At 41.8% G+C, this 22141-nt stretch overlaps 1 protein-coding gene across 3 annotated transcripts in view; it reads left to right on the top strand.

Annotated features, from left to right (window-relative positions):
* Positions 1 to 22017, top strand: part of dscama (Down syndrome cell adhesion molecule a) — a 95008-nt gene extending 72991 nt beyond the window's left edge. For 2 of the 3 annotated variants that reach the window (XM_038709394.1, XM_038709397.1), the window contains 22 exons: positions 2565 to 2761; positions 3182 to 3278; positions 3429 to 3557; positions 3809 to 3976; positions 4572 to 4642; positions 5738 to 5981; positions 6314 to 6460; positions 9755 to 9910; positions 10359 to 10492; positions 12486 to 12639; positions 13161 to 13278; positions 13426 to 13589; positions 13810 to 13908; positions 14022 to 14210; positions 15634 to 15924; positions 16648 to 16824; positions 16918 to 16948; positions 17043 to 17158; positions 17276 to 17434; positions 18038 to 18235; positions 18396 to 18698; positions 20031 to 22017. In XM_038709394.1, the coding sequence (XP_038565322.1) occupies positions 2565 to 2761; positions 3182 to 3278; positions 3429 to 3557; positions 3809 to 3976; positions 4572 to 4642; positions 5738 to 5981; positions 6314 to 6460; positions 9755 to 9910; positions 10359 to 10492; positions 12486 to 12639; positions 13161 to 13278; positions 13426 to 13589; positions 13810 to 13908; positions 14022 to 14210; positions 15634 to 15924; positions 16648 to 16824; positions 16918 to 16948; positions 17043 to 17158; positions 17276 to 17434; positions 18038 to 18235; positions 18396 to 18698; positions 20031 to 20410 (3722 nt within the window). In that variant the 3' untranslated portion in view covers positions 20411 to 22017. The remainder of the gene's footprint in view (positions 1 to 2564; positions 2762 to 3181; positions 3279 to 3428; positions 3558 to 3808; positions 3977 to 4571; positions 4643 to 5737; positions 5982 to 6313; positions 6461 to 9754; positions 9911 to 10358; positions 10493 to 12485; positions 12640 to 13160; positions 13279 to 13425; positions 13590 to 13809; positions 13909 to 14021; positions 14211 to 15633; positions 15925 to 16647; positions 16825 to 16917; positions 16949 to 17042; positions 17159 to 17275; positions 17435 to 18037; positions 18236 to 18395; positions 18699 to 20030) is intronic. The other variant, XM_038709396.1, reaches the window with a different exon arrangement.
* Positions 22018 to 22141: the final 124 nt, after the last annotated feature.

Genomic DNA, 22141 nt, shown 5'->3' with positions numbered 1-22141 from the left:
ACACAAATACACACACACACACACACGAGCTGATAAATGTACAAACACACTTAGACGTACAAATTGCATGTGCCTCCACTCTGAGCCCTCTCCGTGTTGCATAGACACTCCCGTTGTTGAGCATTTGTTTGCTTTTGTGTCTCCGCCTTCTTAGACATTAATCTCAAATCAAGATGTGATGTTGTGAAATAAATTCAGTTTGATGTTTGCAACATATTAACTGTCTGGCTCACACGTCAAAATAAGTAATATACCAATCTACAAAATTATTTTCTTCATACTAATGTTATTAACTGATTCAGGAAAATAAATGAACAGTGATGATGATTAATGATGCATATTAATTTAATATTTCCTTTATTGCTTGAAAAAGGATAGATGGCTCTTTGGAAGGTCTGCTTTGTCTGGATAACCATTTCTGGAAATGTTGTTTTCAGTTTGGCCTTGAAAACATGAAAAAATCTGTACAGTATCGCTGCCTTGTATTCAGCTATTGTCAGCTCAGCTTTCTCTACTCATAGGATGAACTTGAAAACACGTGTCCTTCAGTGGACCAATGCTCTCAAATGTCGGTTTTTCTTTTTTACTTTTTCTAAAATTTCATACAACTACCTTGACCCATGCTACATCATATGCTTGTATTGTGTTTCAGTCAGTAAATTAAACTAAAACTAAACTACTAAACTAAAGAGCAGCTAGAAAGAACCCCTGCTTTGAATGGCTGTGAAATCAAAAGAATCCCCCTCAATCCCTGCACACAACACAAGCTATTTCTAAATATTTTCCCAACATTTCCAATAATACATTTTTATGATTACATCTGTGCAGTATTTTTAAACTATACATCTGAGCCACATCCACTTGTTGTATCAGCCTATCAACAGTATCTGTTGAGCAGTAATATAAAACAGACTTTTAGTCTATTTCCCCTCCAGATCATGGATGCTGAAATGGCTTTAATGTTGACAGTACAGACATCCCCTACACAGCTAACAGGTGGAGCTGTCTCAATCTTTTCACCGTCCTCGCTTTTTGTCACCTAGCACAGTATCCCACTCTGCCAGGAGTGTCAACAACATCGCCCTGTGGCACCTCTGAGCCACTTACACGGCAAAATGAAAGTATCTGTGCACTAAAACGATAACGTTTAAATAAAGCCAGAGCAGTTATTTTTTCCCCCTCGCTTTTCCAAATGTGTCTCACAAAAAATTCATACTTGTCATGCAAAATAAATCAGCGTTCTTTTCCATAGCCGGGCCCCAAATGGCTGCAGAGTGAATAAGAGATGAGGCTTAAATGTTTGCAACCTCTTGCCTGACACTTCCTATCACATCACTGAAGTCACGCTTTGTGTGTTTGTGTGCAAGAGCGTGCACAAACATTTGTGGGCATACACAAGCTTGTGTGTGTGTGTGTACGTGGGTGAGTGTGTGTGAGCATCTGGGAGCAGAGGGTTGTTATACACTCTGCTGTGGGGGTAATGAGGCGTGTATGTCGTTAGTGTGTGTTTAGTGTGGTGTCTTCACTGTACCATTTGGGACCCTCAGATACAAGAGACAAGCCGAGGCTGCTTGTTACCTTCAACACAACATTAAAGGGAAGCTGTACGTTCAGTTACAGTGCATTAGTAATGCTGGGAATACTTTGTGTTCTTTATGTTAGCATGTTTTTTCCACTTAATTTTACAAATGACAGTTAATGAGCTTTTTTTTTTTTAGCTAGTTAAAAACTTTTACTAATACAGAACTAATACACATTACAGCAAGTGATGAAAAGGCCATAATCCAGCCAAATATTTGATTGTTCAGCATAAGCATAGCTTAAAGAGTTGTACAATAAGGTTTGATCATGTAGGAGCCCTTAAATGTTCATACTATATAAATATATTGTGTAAAATATGTAGAAGAACCAATTAATTCTGTTATTTCATGATTCCAGTTCTGAATTATAGGAATTTTAGTGGTGTTCATCTTTGTTTCATTATGGAAATGCTTGTCAAAAAGCCTGTTTGTATTTTGTAACGATATTGTCCCCAATAACACTTTTAGGTCACTCATCTGTTAGCCAACCACATGCTTTCAGCCTTTCTCAGCAACTTCAGCAACTGCCAGCTAACTAACGTGCTCTTGTTGGCTACAACGACCAAAAAAGAAAAACACTAATGTGTTTATGTTTTAAGAGTTATTTGTCTTCTTTGAAATTAAATGCTACAGAGGTAACTTTGAAATAACCAGCTAGCTGCTGCTGTTACAGCTGGCTCCCCAACCTTCCTAGCTAGTTAGCTAGCTAGGTACGTAAAGTTCATTAAGCTAAATAAAGAGGTTAGTTACTGTGTTTGAACTGGATTTATTTTCAGCAGCCCGGGTGATTGATACTGAATTACTCTGGTATAGATACTAGCTCAATCAAAAGTTATTTGAACAGAGAAATGGGTCTCACAGTCTTTTGCTAGTTCTGTTCCTTTGAAGAATACATCAGTTAAAACTCAAATCAGTCACAATGAAAACAGTAACTAGAAAACAGGATGTATTCTTCTCTTTTTCTCTGCCTTATTTCTGCACCAGTCCCTGCGATGATCACGTCCTACCCCAACACCACGCTGGCCACTCAGGGGGAAGAGAAGAAGATGAGCTGCACGGCCCACGGAGAGAAACCCATCATGGTACGCTGGGAGAAGGAGGAACGCATCATCAACCCTGAGACTAGCCGCTACGTGGTTTCTGTCAAGGAGGTGGGCGATGAAGTCATCTCCACCCTACAGGTAGGAGGCTGTGCTACTTGGAAGTGTGAAATTCAAGTTATGGCCATATATTGGATAGCTTACAGTATATAAAGCCACAAAATCCTCAAAGGTTTTAGCTTTATTTATCTCTGTTAAATACTGAATTTTAAATATTACTATAAAGAATTACTATAGAAATGTTTTCCCTCTTTATCAAATTAATTATGAGACTGTTTCACGTGTTCAGCTGCGCACATTTCCCAATGAATATTTTAGAGACACCCTTGGAAAGGTCTGAAGTACATGCAAACAAGTCTGTGGCTTGCATGACCCACCTCTGAAACAGCTGTCAGGAAATGTGGGATTGGATTTCCCTGAATGAGAAGCGCAGGAATTTCCTCTGCCTGGGCATACTGGGGAAATGAAATTTCTGAACACGTCATTCCTGTGCATCCTCAGATCATGCCCACAGTGAGGGAGGACTCGGGCTTCTTTTCCTGCCATGCCATCAACTCGTTTGGTGAAGACAGAGGAATCATTCAGCTCACAGTGCAAGGTTTGACTGCACCTACCTCAACCACTCAAAGAACAAACAAAACAATGCTGTAACAGAACCTTTCAGCCTTCCCACCAATTGCAGATGGCAAATTACCATTTTTCCTTAAGTTCAGTAACATTAAAATAACCCTTGTTGTATGCTTTGTAGAGCCACCGGATCCCCCAGAGGTGGAGATCAGAGAAGTGAAGGACAGGACCATTGCATTGCGTTGGACTATGGGTTTTGATGGCAACAGCCCAATCACAGGCTTCGATATTGAGAGCAAGAACAAATCAGGTACAGGAAAAGACATGTATGTCTACTCTAAAATAAGATGGTGTGATCATACACTGAGCAAAACACGATTTCAAATAGCATTGGTTCAAATTTGCAAGCTTGTAGAGAATCACGAGTCTTGGTTGATGAATTATTCCTGCATTGACGATGTCTCAGTTCTATAATTTAATACAGCCTGTCCTATTGCACTTAGCTAGATTTGACCTGTGACTTCAGCAACCCCAATAAACCTCACCCTCTCCCTTCCACAGCCTCCTGGGACACCGCTCAGAAGACCAAAGATGTCTCACCCCAGCTCAATCAGGCCACCATCATCGACCTGCACCCGTCCTCCACCTACAACATCCGCATGTTTGCCAAGAACCTGATCGGCAAGAGCGAGGCCAGCAACGAGCTCACCATCACCACTGATGAAGCTGGTGAGAACAAAAGTGGCAGAGGATGAGTTTATCTTTCTTCACCCACCGACGAACATATATAGTCTGTGTGGTATTCTGTACAGAACAAAAATATGCACATATGCTCCAGACAGTGACTTTCCACTCTTATTTTTTTAAGTACACAAATAACCAACAGTTAGTAGTACAGTCAACATTCAGACGTGAGCGCGGGTGGTGACTTAAGAGGTAAAGGGCCGACTGAGTCAATTCATTAACAACCCGGTAACATCAGTCCCATTGGCTCTGTTGCATTATTAAACACACGCTGACCTTGCACTAAAAGCAGAACTTTTCAATTAGCGCCTCGGTCGTAAATGTCACACTACGGTCAAAAGACTGAGGCTGGACTCCTTCCGCATATGATCCCCCATATCTTTTCATCTCCTGTCTCTGTCACCCCCCCCCCCCAGAGCACTTCTCCTCAGCTGCCACCTATAAATACAATCACATTTGTTAAAATAGCCAGCTCCAGACTCACTTCTGGACATTTGTTCAATGGGCTTTTGTGCAGAACAGTTGAGACATTGGATGTTTGCAGTTTTATAATATGTGCATGTTGGTGATCTGATCTCAGCTCCTGATGGACCACCTCAGGACGTACAGCTGGAAGCCCTCTCCTCTCAGAGCATCCGAGTCACTTGGCGGGTAAGTTAATCTGACCCTGTAGGTTAAAAATGTGTGTCTGTTTTCCATGTTTCCATGAAATCAGTATGTAGCTGTGTACATAGGTACAATCGGGGATGACAGTGCTGAGTTAAATAGCAAGATTGCTGTTTCAAATGCCTTAAGAAATTTGGTATGGTCCTCTAAGTCAATGAGTCTTTTAACCTGCTACTGCTACAGTTGAGCTGCTCAGCGGCAAGCAGTAGAAGATTGAAGCTGTACCGGTCAGTTCCCAGGTGTGACTTTGATTTACTTTATGAATGTAAAGCAGGATATTGCAGGCAAACAGCATGTGTTCTCAGTTGGCTGTTCCTGAATAAACAAAGGTGCTCAAAGAACTGTGTTTGTGTGTAGCTACAGTATTTGTGGCCAACAGTGAGGTTATTATTTCCATTATGTGCACAGACAGTATGGCCCTGTTTAAACCTTGCATCATGTCTTTGAGAGTTATTCAAATTGTGTGTAGATCCAAAGGAGCCATACTCATTTCACTTGCGGCACTAAAATACATAAAAATACACGTTTTACTTCCTCCCTCACATTCTTTTTAAATTGGGAAACTGTGACCGCTGCTTAACAGAAAAAAGGTACATTTAGTTTTTCATTTATTGGCAAAGACAAAGTGTCGGTGAAGACACAATCAGGAATGCGTTTACAAATGTGGTACAATGCATCCCTCTCCACTGCTGTGTCTTGATGATATTGACCAATATTGGATCAGAATACATCCTTAATGTGTTTTGGGGTGGGGGTTTTCATATGTAGTGCTCTCTCCACATTTGATTACACTGCCCAAGATGTATTTTATTGCCACATGCTGTCAGGGGGATGGGGGAAAAACAAAAGAAGGTACCTGGACTCTTGGGTGAGACGAGGCACTCAGGGGAAGAGCACAAACAACGTAAATGTTACAAGTGTTACTGGCAATTGGTGTCCTTTACATTATCCCCGCTTTAGTCTGATGATATAGCAGTGAGTGAAAATAAATGTTGTAATTTGTCTTGTAAAATCTGGTAAAAAAACAGCAGGGACGTTCATTGCTATTGTCTCAAACAACCTCTGTCGTTCCTTTGCCAGGCGCCCAAGAAGCACCTCCAGAATGGAGCCATCAGAGGCTACCAGGTGGGCTACAGGGAATACAGCTCTGGTGGAAACTACCAGTTCAGTGTGATCAGCGTGGAGACCACAGGGGACAATGCAGAGAGCCTCGTGCTGGACAACCTGAAGAAGTTCACCCAGTATGGAGTCGTGGTGCAAGCCAGCAACAGCGCCGGGACAGGGCCCTCTTCCACAGAGGTGGCTGCTACCACGCTAGAAGACGGTAAGACAGCGGGGAGATAAAGCCAGAGTACAAAATCAAATCAAATTAGTAAAGAAAGTCCGATACAACATAATAAAAAACACACTAATGGATACTGCAAAAACCAACCAGGATTCTAGATATTGGATGTGATATGTGTCCTAACAGGAGGTATGCAAGCACTACACAGCTGTGAATTTGCTGTTCTCAAAGAGAAAGCACAGTTTAATTTTGGAGAGATGTGTTAGGATATATCACAACCTAGTGGCGATCAGAGGGTGCTGCCACATGTTGTCAGTTCCTGCAGAGAGTCACATTTTTTTACTGTCTTTCTACTGGTTCTTCCCCTTCAGTGCCCAGCCGCCCTCCAGAGAATGTCCAGGCCACTGCCACATCTCCAGAGGTCATCTCGCTGTCCTGGCTGACCCCTCCCAAAGACGCTCTCAATGGCAACCTGCTGGGCTTTAGGGTCATCTACTGGGCCAACCTGCCTGATGGAGGTATACAATTATATCCCTACACATCTTAAATGCATTAACTGTTATGTACATAGTGTATATGACATAGGAAAATACTGCATGTATGCTGGAGAGTTTACATTAGCATTAACATGAGTCTTGGGGACTGTGGTATTCATATCTACACTCTGCTTGATTGCATTTTAATTGCAGTGAATTGAGGTACTCTTGAAATGTAAAAACCATGACTCTATCACTGCAGGTGTTCTGACCACAAAGTTCAGAGATAATCGTCACAAACAGAACGCGCAACAAAAAGCAAACAATATATATTGACACAAAAACATCACTCTGGTGGTTGTGATCTGCATGATTAAAGGTTCCCTGTGCAGTTTTAGACCTGTAGTAGTACTACGGAGAGTGGGTCCCTCTTTTGTTTTTCTTTTGATCGTGCATGAGGCGACCATGAATGCTTGCTCACCATACACAGGCCTACTGTTGGTTCCACTGGTCCACACATGTTGGAAACACATCAAGAAATGCTGCATAGCCTCAGAGAAGGCAGGGAAGAAGACTTCAGGCTGGATGTAAATAATGCTAGATTTTAACTACTTTAAAAAAATGTCTTTGCAAATGTTTTATGAGTGGGAAAATGACCACGACACGTTTGTTAGACCTCAAAGATACACACACTGTGATATGGTGAGTATCACTGAATGTAACCTCCACAGGGCATCTTTAAGATTTCAGACTCGACCAATCAGAGCAGAGCTACTAATTATTCTCATACATAGGGGGCATTCCATTATAGTATTATGTAATACATGAGTTACATAAATTATCCAAAAAGGAAACAGTTTGACCAATCATTAAAATTACTGAATTTTAATTTTAAAGAGAAACATTACTGATTTTTTTTTTTTTTTTTTAAAGAAACGATTTACTTACCCAGTTGCCTTCCTGAAAAGAACCACAATGGAAATAAGCTATCGGGCTTTATTGTGTTTTTATCCTTTTGATGGTAATTGTGCTAGGTAATCTTGCTGGAGGTGCCACTTTTATATTTACAATCAACAAAGAAGTTCTGTCTAAACAAATAATTTTTCGTACAAAATGGAATAATAATGTATTACTCACATACTTTCCCCAAATAGAAAACCAATGTCAGATCCCACAGAGTAGACTAAAGAAACCGGTTCATCTTGGTGTATCAGTTGGGTCAAAGTGAAACATAAATACTTTGATTACCTTTCTTCAAATTTGTTTCTGCTTGCTTACTGAGGTCACGTCTTGATGTGAGCCAGCATTTATTTTTCCAGAAATCTCTGCAGAAGGCAAAAGGATATGACCTAAAACCTGCGTAATGCTATGTTTAGATGATGAACCAAGAAAGAAGGATTGCTATTAATGCCAAAGAGTAAGCTATAGCTTGTAGTTACCCAGGTGTATTCTGGGTATCTGAGTAACCTCCACTACTGGCCAAAAGTCTGCATGGTCCTGTGGAAGTCAGACAGCATAGCATAACATTGTCACGTGCCTGGTTTGTGTCAGTGGGATTGGTTGTGACAGCACGATTACCTTTGACCCCTACACTGTCACATCATGTTGGCCTGCCTATACAACACGAATGCTCACAACTTGACAGCCAGGAGTAGCTTGCATGGTAACAGTCTGTAGCTCCATGGGGGAATGCTCAAAGTAAAATGAAAATGTTATTATATTAAATGGTTTGGCTTATATTGTATGTAAACATAACATATATAATGGTCAGCACTCCACATTTAATATGTATTATTTGCTATTAAACTTGCAGTTAAACTGTTCTACGCTATTCTATTCCTTTCAGGACGAGCAGTTCATTGGTGTGAGAAAATGAAGTGTCATTGACCAGCAGAGGGAGACAGAAGCCCTCTCTAACAAACAGTAGTACAGCTTGTATCAGTGTACCAGTGTTATTGGAACCAGCTTGATTGATTTGTCTTTTTTTAGACAGTAACAGTTTAGGGTTATATTAACTTCAGACGATTGCATGAAGCTGCACATTATTACATTATTGTTTGCTACACATACAGGCATGCTGCTTGCATTCATCTAAGTTATAAAAATGTCAGAAAAGGAGGACCGTAAGATACACATGTGAAATGTTTGGAGCTACAGCTAATCATTTTCATTATCAAATGAATTGCCATGTATAAATTGTTGGATCACATTTCCCAAAGTCAATAGTGGCAAATTCAAATTGCTTGTTCTGTCTGAGCAAGAGTCCAAAAGACTTAAAACATCACATATGCTCTCCAACAGCTGTAACGTGTATGCAACAGATACAGTATATGTATCATTGCATTAAAAACGTACCCATTACTGAGCGCCACAAAACTACAACAAGAGCTGTTGTACCTCAACTAAAACGTTTACAGTTACAAATTATTATTATTATTATATTGGAATAAATTCAGTTCAGTACTGTATGCTGTCCAATATTTCACAGATGTGGAGAAGTCACCTCCTGTCAACACTAATTAGACTAAAGACTGTAAATCACACATCAGTGCAACAGTGTTGCTTTTTTGGACCTGTTTTTTTCTGTAACCAAACAGAACCAAACAGTGTCTGTACCCAGAAATAAAGATAATAACATTTGTAAGAGTTGATGGCAAGACAAGATACATAATTACTTCTGTTGTCTGCTACAAATTCACAATTTTGAGTTTTATGGAATCCACTAATGGTTTCAGGTTTAGAAATGCTTTCCTTTTTGTTTGGATATCAAAACAAACACACACAGACACAATCATGCATAAAATGCATTTACTGTACAGTAAAACGTGTGCAGTCCTGCAAGTGCAATGGGTATTCCAGGCATTTTAATTGCTCATTAAAAGCCGGAGAAGAAGCGACGCAGCTGGTCTCCTGGATCTCTGGAGAGAAGTGAAAGGAGAGAAAGGAGGGAGAAGAAAACATTGTTAAGAAGGGATATGGACAGAGAGCAGTAACACAGAGAAACATCAATAATTCACACCCTAACAGCTGAGGGTAGCAGGTTGCCAGTCAAGACCTGCCACCGCAGCAGTCCTTGGACGCAGGTTGTTTAAACTTCGTGATTGAATATGACATTACATCCAAGGCTGCGCTATGACACCCTTGGGCCTGACATTTACTTTTATGTATGTGATCTGCTGTATAATGTATTAGTCATATGTTTGGACCATTGGCAGCTTGTCACAGCACTGGATTATTTACAATAAGAGACTTGCATTGGATAAGGCCTTTGACCTGAGGTTTCCTCACTACATTTGACATTCTTCCTTCTCTCCTGTCCTGTTTTCTGTACTTTAGAGCTCGGAGAGATCAGGAATGTGACTACCTCTAAGCCCTCTCTGGAGCTGGATGGACTGGAGAAGTACACCAACTACAGCATCCAGGTGTTGGCCTTCACCAGAGCTGGAGACGGTGTTCGCAGTGAACAGATTTACACCCGCACCAAGGAGGACGGTAGGAAGATTAAGTCCCCTCCCTAATAAAAGGCACAAGGGCAGCTGTGAGATTGCACATGTCAAGGCGAGCTTGTGTCTCACTGGAGCTGTTTAGCCGATACTTATACAGCGTAGGTTTGACTCGCTGCTGTAGGCCATCAAGGAATTACAGTATGTCTGATCTTTACATTAAACGGATATATGAGAATAGAATGAATGAATAGAATGAGAATGTTTTGCAGCAGTGAATGAACCCCTGTGGTGAAAATGAGGCAGCAGGGTCATTAAATATTAAATTAATTAAAGCTGTAAGCTCCTGCATGCAGCAGGAAGTCCTGTAGAATATGACATTTGGCCATCTGTAATCTTGCTTTATAATCAGTGTAAAAAGCACTGTGAAAGTCTTGTGAGTAATAATGTTAGCTTAATGTGGGAAATGTTTCAACTAGATCATCTTTTCCTTTTAGTTCCTGGTCCTCCGGCAGGTGTGAAGGCAGCAGCTGCGTCAAACTCTGTGGTGTTTGTGTCGTGGCTTCCTCCTCTCAAAGTGAATGGCATCATCAGGAAATACACCGTTTTCTGCTCCAACCCACACCCCACGGTAAAACCTTTTTAAAAATATGAAATATGAAATTAGACATTCACGATTTTGACATAATTAACAATTTAGCATTCCAGACTGGGTTCATTTAAAATGAACTGATCGTTCAGGCCATTGGGCCACTTAACTTAAAGGATAATGCTGCCATTATTTAAGATTTTCTACAAATCCCATGAAAAAACCAAAACCATGAATAAAACAATGTGTTAGTCTGTCTCTCAGTACTTTCTGACTTCAATACCCTGTTTGGGGAAATCCACTCTAAGGTTAGTCCTTCCTAAAGTTAAGTATTTTCCTAAAACAGATGGGGATGGTAGTTTTAAGTAAATATTGGTAAAAAAGTAACGAATGGAAAGCGTATGTGTAATGTAAAAGGGGGTCACTCCTAGTGAAGAAACTACACAGAATCAACGCTGCAGTTCCCCTCAGCTTTGCTGAGTTTTCTAGCGCCTGTCAGCTTGTTGTTTTTGTTTTCTAGCCCACTGAACACTACCTGCCCAGCATCAAACAGCAGACAGACTAGGGCTGACCCCAATAGTGGAAGATTCGATGCTTCGATGGGCGGAGCCTGATTCGAATGTCAATCTCACAGTCAAAGCTTCGCAGCGAAACAAGGATCATTTTGGCAATATGGGGGTGCTCAACGTCTGATTTTACATAGAACTACCAGTTTTCTCCCAATAAGTTAATATACAGCCTATTACAATATACATTTCAATGTTTAATGCTGTAAATAAATATGTAAAAAGAAAATAAACTTGCATGAATCATAAGTGCATGAATAAATCCAAAATTGTAACCCTTTACCCTGGGTCGTCAGTGCACATGTGTAGGCGTAGCGTGTGTGTGTGTGTGTGTAGTGGTAGAAGAGATGGAGCCCCAGCATCACCAGTGTTGTGCCGAGTTGTCCGCACTTCGCGGGGCTTTCGGATAATTTATCACCGTTGATGAACCAGACACAGAATATTTTATCGTTTTTGAACAGCCAGCTACTTGAAATAGACCCGCGAGGAACCGCGACGTGCGTGCAGTTGTTGGCATGCATGCTAAACTCTGCACAAGACCAGTGAAAGGCAGGCGAGCGAGCGAGAGAGAGAGAAAAGGGTCAACAATAAGTGTCAGTTTCTGGAAATTTCCTGTGTAAGTTGAAGGAACAGAGACTGCAGCTCTGCAGCTTCTCATGATTAAAGAGGAGCCACCATGTGTTACACCCCGCCCCCCGGTCACAATCGCCGTGCACAAAAACACACATGATTCGACTATCAGTCGACTATAGGCAGGATTCTGATTCAACTATGTAAATTCTTAGTTGGGGACAGCCCTAAGACAGACAAAGTTAGTGACCATAGTGAAGCCTCTAGCAGCTAAAGCTGCAGATATTTCCCCCAGCAGTTAGTGAAAACAAAGTGCCCAGGAACATGACAAATGAAAGCTAATGTTGAAATATAACTGGTGGAAATATAAATAGGCCACTATAAGAAGTTTTCCATATATACTTGGAAGGGGATAATATGTGTTCATAGCTTGCTTTTTATGCCCAAAACTACCAAAAAATAATGATTGCAGGTTAAACAAGATTTTGTGTCTGGTGACCTGCAGCAGTTTAACTTCTCTCTCTGCCAGAAAGCCTATCTAACATGTGGTTAACGTAGGGAAATGGTTCCAGCTTTGTTAGGTTTGGGCAACAAAACTACTTAGTTAGAAAAAAAGATTATGGATTGGGTTCAGACACAGAATATGATGGGTCATGGTGCATCACCTGTCCAGCATCCCAGGTGCCAAAAAACACATTATGTGACCGCTGCTCATGTTCCCGTTCATTAGGTTGTAAACGAATGCGTTCAGTTTGAAACAAAAAAAGTATGTTCTACAATCTTTCAGCACACCAGACTTGTTCTTTAAAGTTAAGTCCGTTTTTAATGTGGATGGAAAAGATGATAGTTTGATCTGCAGCAACAAGTTGTGACAGTCGTGAATGTCTTCCATCACTAAGGTGAGCAGCGAGTTTGAGGCGGCCCCAGATGTGTTCTTCTATCGCATTCCCAACCTGAGCAGGAACCGTCAGTATAGCATCTGGGTGGTGGCCGTCACCGCTGCAGGCCGTGGAAACGCCAGTGAAATCATCACTGTCAAACCCATGGCTGAAGGTAGGTGGAGCTTTTCAAACTTGCACAGTGTAGTGTTAAGTTAAAATGCACACAGGATGTAACACAATCACTTGGCAGGGATCACCCTCTTACTCCAACTCACTTCACCCATGTGGATGCTTGAAAAAGTACCTCATTCCTAGTATCTCCTCATGAGAAGACTGGTAGGGGAGCATCAGTTGAATGTAAATAACCCGGTGTTTGACCCTGTCAACACTTTACATGCCTGCTAAGAGCTGATAAGCTGATTGCATAAACTGATACAGCTCCTTTGAGGATGTTCACATCCTGTCTGAGATCTAGGTGATGGATGTCCCCCCTTCCCTGCTTCACTGCTCAGATAGAGAGACACACCATCTGACTGGCCCCTGAGCCTGTAGCCCTGAGCTAAAGGGTTAGAGAATAAATGAAAGAAGAACAAATGTGAAAAGAAAGCTCGTTCTGGAATCATTTAGAAAACACATGTATTGTGTCACTGCATCTCCTCTCTGGGCTGATGAAGCATGTGGGAATTTTTGCAGCTCCGGCTCGGATCCTGACCTTTAACAGGACAGTAACCACCCCCTGGATGAGGGATATTGTGCTGCCCTGTAAAGCAGTGGGTGATCCATCCCCAACCATCAAGTGGCTGAAGGAGATGTGAGTACAATATGAATAAAAAAATACATTCGGGTTGTAAAAGATAAAGACGTGCATACAGTCTCCATGAGCAGTTGAATTTGTCTTTTCAAAGTTACCGTGTGACACTGGCACATAATGCTAATTCTAAACACCTCTGTGTTTCAGCAATGGAACCCCAGCACCTGTTGTGATTGACAGTCGGCGCAGCGTCCACGGTAACGGCAGCCTTGTTATTCGCACAGTGAAAGCAGAGGATTCTGGGAACTACACTTGTGTGGCCAGTAACAGCTTTGGGTCGGACAAGATTGTCCTCAACCTGCAGGTTCAAGGTAAGAAATACAACACGTGGAAACCCTGAACAACTAGTGCCCATCAGAATTAATAACAGCTACACACACGTGGTGTTTTGGATATGCTGCACCTGTGGATCGGTGTTAAGGCATTCACACACCTTGTTAGCAGAAATTAATTTTTCCATTACATTTTTTCTGCTAAGACTAGTCTTTATAATCAGTCATTTGCGGGCTCTTTCTGTTTTCTTTTCTTCAGTTCCACCTGACCAGCCTCGCCTCACAGTGACCAAGACAACCACCACCTCAATAACCCTGTCCTGGATCCCTGGCGACAACGGCGGCAGCTCCATAAGAGGTCAGGCAGACACAGCCCTGTTTTTCTTTTTCTGTTTTGTCAGTGATTTAATTTCTTTTTCTTTTTCAGCAGGCTGTTCATTCACATTCGTTTGCCCACATGTTCTTTTCCAGGCTACATTCTGCAGTACTCTGAGGATAACAGCGAGCAGTGGGGGAACTTTGCCATCAGTCCCAGTGAGCGCTCATATCGGCTGGAGAACCTCAAGTGTGGCACCTGGTACAAGTTTACTCTCACAGCCCAGAATGCAGTGGGGCCAGGACGCATCAGTGAGATAATTGAAGCAAAGACCCATGGGAAAGGTATCAACAAATAAGTTGTCTTTTGACTGCCACAAAATACTGTAGTTGACCATTTAGATTTTGATAGATTTTTTTAATTAAGTCATTGCACCATTAGTATTTTAATAAGTGGAAGATTCATAGGTCTAATGGGAGAAAACTTTAACATTTGAGAATGCAGTATTTATGTTTTTATAACACTTTCCAGAGGTTTAATTTCTTCAATAATTTTTTTTTTTTCAGTAAGAATGTAGTCAGTCATCATCACTAGTTTTCTAATTGTTTGAGAGGTGGTATTATGCCTTTTGGCTTTTTCCCTCTCCTTTATTGAGTTATATACCTTTTTTGTGCAATAGGTTTGCAAAGTGTATATGCCCAAAGGGAGTTTCCATCTCCCACAGAAAACACTGCCTGAAAACAGCTCGTTTGTAGTCCAGCCGTTTCCCTTTCATCCTTGTGACATCACAGGGATTAAAGCTAAAGACGCCTCATATAACGCTCGCCAAGCGGCTACTCCGACACGCCCTCAAAAACAGTGAGCTACAGCAGACCTCTCCTCTCCCTTCCAAACACTAGCTACCCTCCAGGCAGTCAGTGGACATAAAGTTGTTACTGTGATGTAGAGACAGAGCTCAGTTAAAACTTTATGGATGAAAGATACTTTTGTTACAGATTAATAACTCACCACTCTGAAACTCTTGCTCCAGTCCATGTTGCTAAGCTGGTCGGCAACATGTTCAGCTGAACCGAAACTGTTTACCGGCTTCTCACTGACCCGCCCTTCTCTGCTTGTGATTGGCTAGTAGTCCTTAACTAGGAACTGCGCATGTGCAGCTCCCAACAAAGATCATTTAGAGACAAGATGCATCACTCCATAGCTAAAATGAAGCCTTCAACACAGGGTGAAAAGAGGAGCTGCAGCAATGTGCATGATGAAAAAAAATATGGTGTTGAAAATTAAACCATGTAAACTTGTTCTGGTACAACCCCTAAACAAGGTTTTGAGCCTGAAAATGAGCATAATATGACCTCTTTAAAATGTTATAAAGCATCCTTTTAAATGGGCAAAAAAGAATCTGTTGTGATAATTAATTATGATATGATACAGTAATTTATTTCTTTTTTCTTTCTCAATATGTTATTGATTATTAAATGAACCATGTAGCATAACTTGTTAAATGACATGTTACATTACCTTTTCAACCAACTTTGAGGTACATTTTATTAGGGCTTTATTAGGGATTACGGAAAACAGAACACTTTTGATAACAGATTTTGAGTAAATAATTGGTAGATTAATAGACAATAATTATTTCTCGTTACTTATAATTGTTAAAAGTTAGATAATTTTCAGCAAAGTACATCTGCCATGTTTGGCAGGTTTCTCCAGGGTTCATTCTCACTATGTTAATGCTCTGAGGCTTTCCTTCCCCTCCCTCTGCAGAACCTCAATACGCTAAAGAACAGGAGCTCTTCACTAGCATCAACGCCACTCGGGTCAAGCTAAACCTGAACGGCTGGAATAACGGCGGATGCCCCATCACTTCCTTCACCTTGGAGTATCGGCCTGTAGACGTGCCCACGTGGACCACAGCACAGCGCACCTCCCTCACCAAGAGCTACATCCTGTACGACCTGCAGGAGGCCACCTGGTACGAGCTGCAGATGAAAGTCTACAACAGCGCCGGCTACGCTGAGAAGAGAGTCAAGTTTGCTACACTCAGCTATGATGGCAGTGAGTTAACACAATACACATTTTAACACATTTCTTTACAGGGAGCAGTCACTGAAGTATCTGTCACGGTTTGCTGAAACTGTATGATTCACCGGCTGCACCAGAGGTGGTATAATGGGAACACTGACACTCTAACTGTTGAATACGTAGAGAGTCTGTGATAAAAGACCTACATTTCCAGTAACTGTACCATACTGAGTCTTTCTAACAGTAGTAGTTTGAGACTAAATCACTTTTTCAGTGCTGGAGGTGATTGAGGCACCCTTGATGAATTGGGCAATAAAACCCACATCAGTGGCTGTACCTGTTTGCTGCTTATGACACCTCCATCACACGCCTACTGAATGCCACCACACGGGTTAAATAATTTCATGATCTCCTTTGATATAAAGGATGCTGCCAGCTTATATGGGAGCTCACTTGTTTTCTTTCACAACCAGTTTTAAAGACCAACCACTCACATCCTGGAGCTGCTGAAGACAAAAATCAGGCTGAGCATTTAGTACTGAGGGATGAGGAGGATAGGCTTGGTCAGCCTTTCCAAAATCTGGTTAACTCTCACTCAGCAGCTCTCACTCAACGACACGCATCCAATGGTTTTTATTTTTGCGATTCCTACAACAACACAGACAATTGTTCTCTTTCATGTAAACTACGTCTTCCAGCCCACGTGGGTTGAGCACTAGTATCTGTCATAACACCTGTCGCATGACTTGTGCACAGGTACCATCGCACCTTTGGTGAAGGCACCCAATGTGAGTGAGGACACCTCTGGGGGCGGCGAAGGTTTGAAGATGATGGTGACCATTTCCTGTGTGCTGGTGGGCATTGTTGTAATCTTCATCGGGCTGCTGGTGCTGAGGAGGAGGAGGAGGGAGCAGAGGCTCAAGAGGCTCCGAGGTGAGATGAGAGAGGTCATTTAAGGTGACAAGTCTTAGCCTCTGTTCTCTAATGAACACCAAGTAAATTCCTCTCCTCTGTGTGTTTTCCCAGATGCAAAAAGTTTGGCCGAGATGCTCATGAGGTAAGACAAGTATCTCAGTACTGTACTGTCATCTGAGGAGAAGTCAGCACGAGTTTCTGAAAGTTAAGTGCTCTTTTTGTTTTGTGCTCTTCAGTAAAAACACACGTCCAGCAGAGCCAATTAACAAACAGCAACAGACACTCCGCATGCACATTGACATTCCCAGAGCCCAGCTCCTGATCGAAGAGAGAGACACCATGGAGACTGTTGGTAAGCTCAGCAGCTGCCATATAGGAAGCTGCACGTGTTTTGTTTCTTTAAGTAATGCATGCAGCTAATGAACCTGCTTATTGTAGTGCTAAGCTTGTTTTTCTTGCCGTCCCACAGATGACAGGTCCACCGTGTTACTGACTGATAACGACTTTGGGGAGACCCAGAAACAGAAGTCATCCACTGTCACCCACACGGTCCACTACCAGTCCCTGTCCCAAGCCACCGGTCCACTGGTAGATGTATCTGATGCCAGACCAGGAACCAGTAAGTCCAGTACGGAAGCTTTTTTCACCTTTTTTTTTTTAACATAACTTTTATGTTCCTTTTCCAAGCATTTTTTTTTCCTTTTGGTATTGTTTTGTATATTTCTACATTCTCCTACGAGTGAAGATATTATCTTCACTTTCCAGTACCTGCTGGGCCGAGGTGGGGGGTGATGAGGTTAAAGCAGAGATGGCAAAAATCTACATTCACATAAAAATGACTGAATTGTTGCACATTAGCCTTCAGTGTTCTTTCTTTCTTCAACTAAACTTTCTTTTTACTGTAGATGTATAATGTCTAATAGAAAAATAGAAGTCATGGTGATGATGGTCAGTATTCTGGCAGGTATGACATATAGGACGTCGGAGTTACTATCCCTGTATTTCTCACGTGACAATATGTCTGCAAAATGGGTTTTAGTTGGTAATGTCTGTCAAAAACTCCTTGTGTGTCCAGAAAAGGAAGTTTCAGGTTTTGGAAATTTTGGTGCAACTGATATTGGATGCAGATAATTTGTTCCATACTTCTATTCTACTATCATGTCCATTTCATTAAGTTAACTCATGTCTTCCTAAGACCTGCAAAAACACTTATTCTCCTACTCATTCTTAGACCCTACAGCCCGTCGCACAGCCAAAGCCGGCCCAGCTGCTCGCAACCGCTACGCCAGCCAGTGGACGCTGAACCGCCCACACCCCCCTGTCTCCTCCCACACTCTCAGCACTGACTGGAGGCTGCCCACACCCAGAGTTGCAGGCTCTGTTGACAAGGAAAGTGACAGCTACAGCGTCAGCCCATCTCAGGACACAGGTAAGCAAAATATCTGGAGAATGTTGCTTTGTAACACTAATCATCATCTCTAACAACAAATCAGTATCAGTTGTCTGACAACTCAAACAAAGTTGCATCCCAACAATTCTGCCACTAACTCTTGACACTAATCCCTCCGCTAACCCCGGCCCATGTCCAGACCGAGCGCGGAGCAGCATGGTGTCAACAGAGAGCGCGTCCTCCACTTACGAGGAGCTCGCCAGAGCCTACGAGCACGCCAAGATGGAGGAACAGCTGCGCCACGCCAAATTCACCATCACCGAATGCTTCATCTCTGACACTTCCTCGGAGCAGATGACGGCAGGCACCAACGACTACACCGACAGCCTGACCTCCAGCACACCATCCGAATCAGGCATCTGCCGCTTCACTGCTTCCCCGCCCAAGCCTCAGGACGTCAGCCGGGTCATGAACATGGCCGTGCCCAAGGCCCACAGACCGGGTGAGGCCGTGCTGTCAAAGGCCACAGATCTGTCTCAACGGCATGCTAACCTTTTATAACAACTAGCCTCATTATGACACTGATAACTCTAATCCCTAAACTCCAGCTTCCTTTCTAATATCAATAGCCAACCATTAACTGTGACTCTAATGCAAAATTTATTGAAGTTGATGATTGTCTCAGTTGAGTTAGACTTAAATTTGCTAAGAGAGAAATTGGGGAACCATTAAATCAAAAATTCTATCTGAGTTAAATACAATAGGACATGCAAGATATTAGAGAATTAATAATTTATACCGCTTCAAATTCACGGGGACTAATCTAAGGTGGGAAACTGGCTGCTGTGTTGAAACAGAAAGTACATTTTATTTCTTTTACCAATGTGCACGATTGAGTTTTTACATCTAAATCCGCCTCGCTTCATGTAGATGTTACCAGCTTTAAATTAGACACTGCATTCAGTCTCCGTAGAAACCGCATCTAGCAGTATGCAATGTCAGTGAAGAGGTATCATCAATCTGATCCAGCTGCTCTTGATTTTTACCTTCACTTGGATAACTATGACCTGGATGACTGAGACCCTTCACAGACACCATGTAGAAAAGCTGTGAAGCTTATCCAGATATTATTCATTCAGAAACACTAATGATTGCAGAAGGGATTCATGGTAACTCAGTTAGAAAAATGACAAAAGTGACAAATAAGCAAAGTCTTGATATGTGTAAATATAAGATGCTCAAGTGTGCATTCTAAAATATATTGAAAATCAGGCTTGATAGGGTCAACATACTGTACATAACATCCCTGCAGTGCAGTGATATAACATTGATATTCATTTTAGCAAAACAGTCTAGTCTAATAGTCATATTATAAATTGTAAGTTAATGGAGTCAACAGTGTTGGGATCACGGTTGAGGTCTTGCCTTTAAATTAGATGTGGTCAGTGTCAGAGCAAGGACACAGATGGACAGCCTGCATGTCTATGTAATCATACTGAATAAACTCTTTTGATTTATTGTTTTGATACATTGACAAAGCTATATTTTCATCACCTACGAAGGTGAGTAAAAAGATGGATTTTTTGGAGACCAAAGTCTTCTAAAACCATACATGTAGTCCGGTCCAGATGGAATGTTAGCATGCTGATAAAAAAAAAGCTACTTATAGGTTTTTATTATTGATTTTTTTATCACCTGTTTGATGCTTTTTTAATTCTTACATTTAAGATCGAAGTTCATGACTAAAATAAATTGGAGTTCAGGTGATGTCGGGCTGGAATGTGCATGTGTTTTCTCTTAGTGCTAACTCTGATCTGTGTGTGTTGTCCTGCAGGGGGCGAGTTGGTTCACCTTCCTCCGTACCTGCGCATGGACTTCCTGTTAAACCGAGGCATGTCCTGCTCGGGGTCATCCAGGGGGACAGCTAGTGGGGAGAGAGCGGCCATGGGTCAGGCTTGTCTGGAGCCCCAGAAGAGTCGCTCACTGAAGCGGCCCTCTCGCATGGCGCCCCCAACGCCCACAGAGGCCCCTCAGGCCAGCAGGGACCCAGCAGCCCAGTGGCAGCCTGGCTCTGCAGCCACACTTCCCCACAGAGAGGGCTCAGAGCTGGCCCAGGCCGCCAAGCTCAGCACCTCCCAGGAGTCCCTGCTGGACTCGCGAGGACATCTCAAACAGAGCAGCAACCCCTACGCAAAGTCCTACACGCTGGTATAACAGCAGGGGCACCTAGGGCGGGACTAGAACTCACTCTAACACTGGACTTAACACTCAAGTGCAGTAAACTGACTTTCACCACGCAGTTCTGTATATACGTCCCCCCCTCCTAGGTCGGGGTCACTTTTACTAATCTCCTTTTATTTATTTTAGAGCTTTCTTTTATCTCTTGTTTGTATTATTTTTTTTGGTTTGTTTTGTTTGTTTCACTTGAGAAAAAATTCACTCATCGGAAACGACTCCAGCCGGAGCTTTGCCAAACTAATTGAGTAACGAAGGAGCATTATTTATTCTTAATTATTGTTAATTCTTTATAATTAATCAGTGATTATTAATTGTTAGTTGTCAGCTATTAATGATCATTAATTATTGGTTACCAAATGATCTATTATCACCATTGCTACAATGTTTTAATAAGAACCCGGACATTTTATTTTTTTCTGGAGTGGAAGATGACAATTTGGAGTCATTTTTTTCCTATGGAATATCCTTCTGAAACACTGAATGAAACTTGGGAGAAATCTTGGAATGAAAGCAATTGACACCAGTCCAAACTTTTCAGCTGCTCTCAAATTGTTACTTTTTTTGAAGAAAAAAAAAATCTATTTCCTATGGTTGCATGGGGACTGACCAATTAAAAGACAATGAGGATTACGATCGTGGCTGGACAGCCCAGTCGAGCATTTTGTCACACTATGAAATGATCCAATGTGAAGATTTATTATTCTTATTACTATAAATATATATATGAAAAGAGAAATCACTTTTATTTGTGGATATTACAGGGAAGAATTGATTTGGTTAATAAAGTCCTTAGTCATGTTTGCACATCTCGTTTTAATTAGGAAATGGAGTCTCTGTTGATCTTTCTCTGTGTCCCATTATCTGATGGTGCAATATGAAAAAAGATATGAAAAGTATATGAAAACTATTGCTCTATACTGTACTGTAATGATGAAAAATAACTATGTTGTGAGTATACTTACAGGGCCGGACACTCTCCAGCTATGTATTCAGGTGTAGTTTACCACTGCTTGTTTGCCAGGGTGGTAAATGATGTTAGCTAGAATAGAGAGGGTTTAGAGAACTAATGGTTTGCACTTCACAACACCCCCGACTCAAGTGTGTCCAGATAGATCCCCCTACTCTCAGTGCACTAGGTAGAGTCTTCAGGGCTCTCACTCTCCTCAGTAGATTTACTGTTGCTGCATTGCAGTGACGCTCCTCTACAGGGAAAAAAAAAACGTGAGACAATCCAGCAGAATCCCCCCTTCAAACCAAACCTATAATGTCTATGGGAAATATAAAAAAAAAAATGTGGATATACGTAAGAAGATGTTTTTCGTTCCTGTCTACCCTGGCCCATTTCTGTTCTTTCTGTTTTTTTGAGTTAGCCTGAAGGGAGAAGAGTTTGATCCAAAATGCTGTGAGGTCATTATGTCAGTTTCTATGATTAGTTTCTATGATTAACTGTCTTCATTATGATTATACATTTTAACAAAAAAAAAAATGTCACTTTTTATTTTTAACATGAGTGTTCACCATGGTGGCACTGGAATAAAGAGAAACTAACACACAGTTCAAATTTGATTAATAAAATGGCTGTTCCCCAAAGTGTCCTCCACGGGTTTGACATGAGTGACTGATGGTGCTGTGGAGATGAAGCAGACGCACGGAGAGCGGGTTGAGGCTCTGCTCTCTGGCTGTTTGGGGCGTGAATATCACCTGGAG

This window comes from Micropterus salmoides, unplaced genomic scaffold (genome assembly GCF_014851395.1).
Source record: "Micropterus salmoides isolate LMB-PRFRI ecotype aquatic unplaced genomic scaffold, ASM1485139v1 Ms_hic_scaffold_9, whole genome shotgun sequence".
Lineage (NCBI taxonomy): Eukaryota > Metazoa > Chordata > Actinopteri > Centrarchiformes > Centrarchidae > Micropterus > Micropterus salmoides.
Note: the sequence above shows the minus strand (reverse complement) of the source record. Positions and strands in the feature narration are given on the sequence as shown.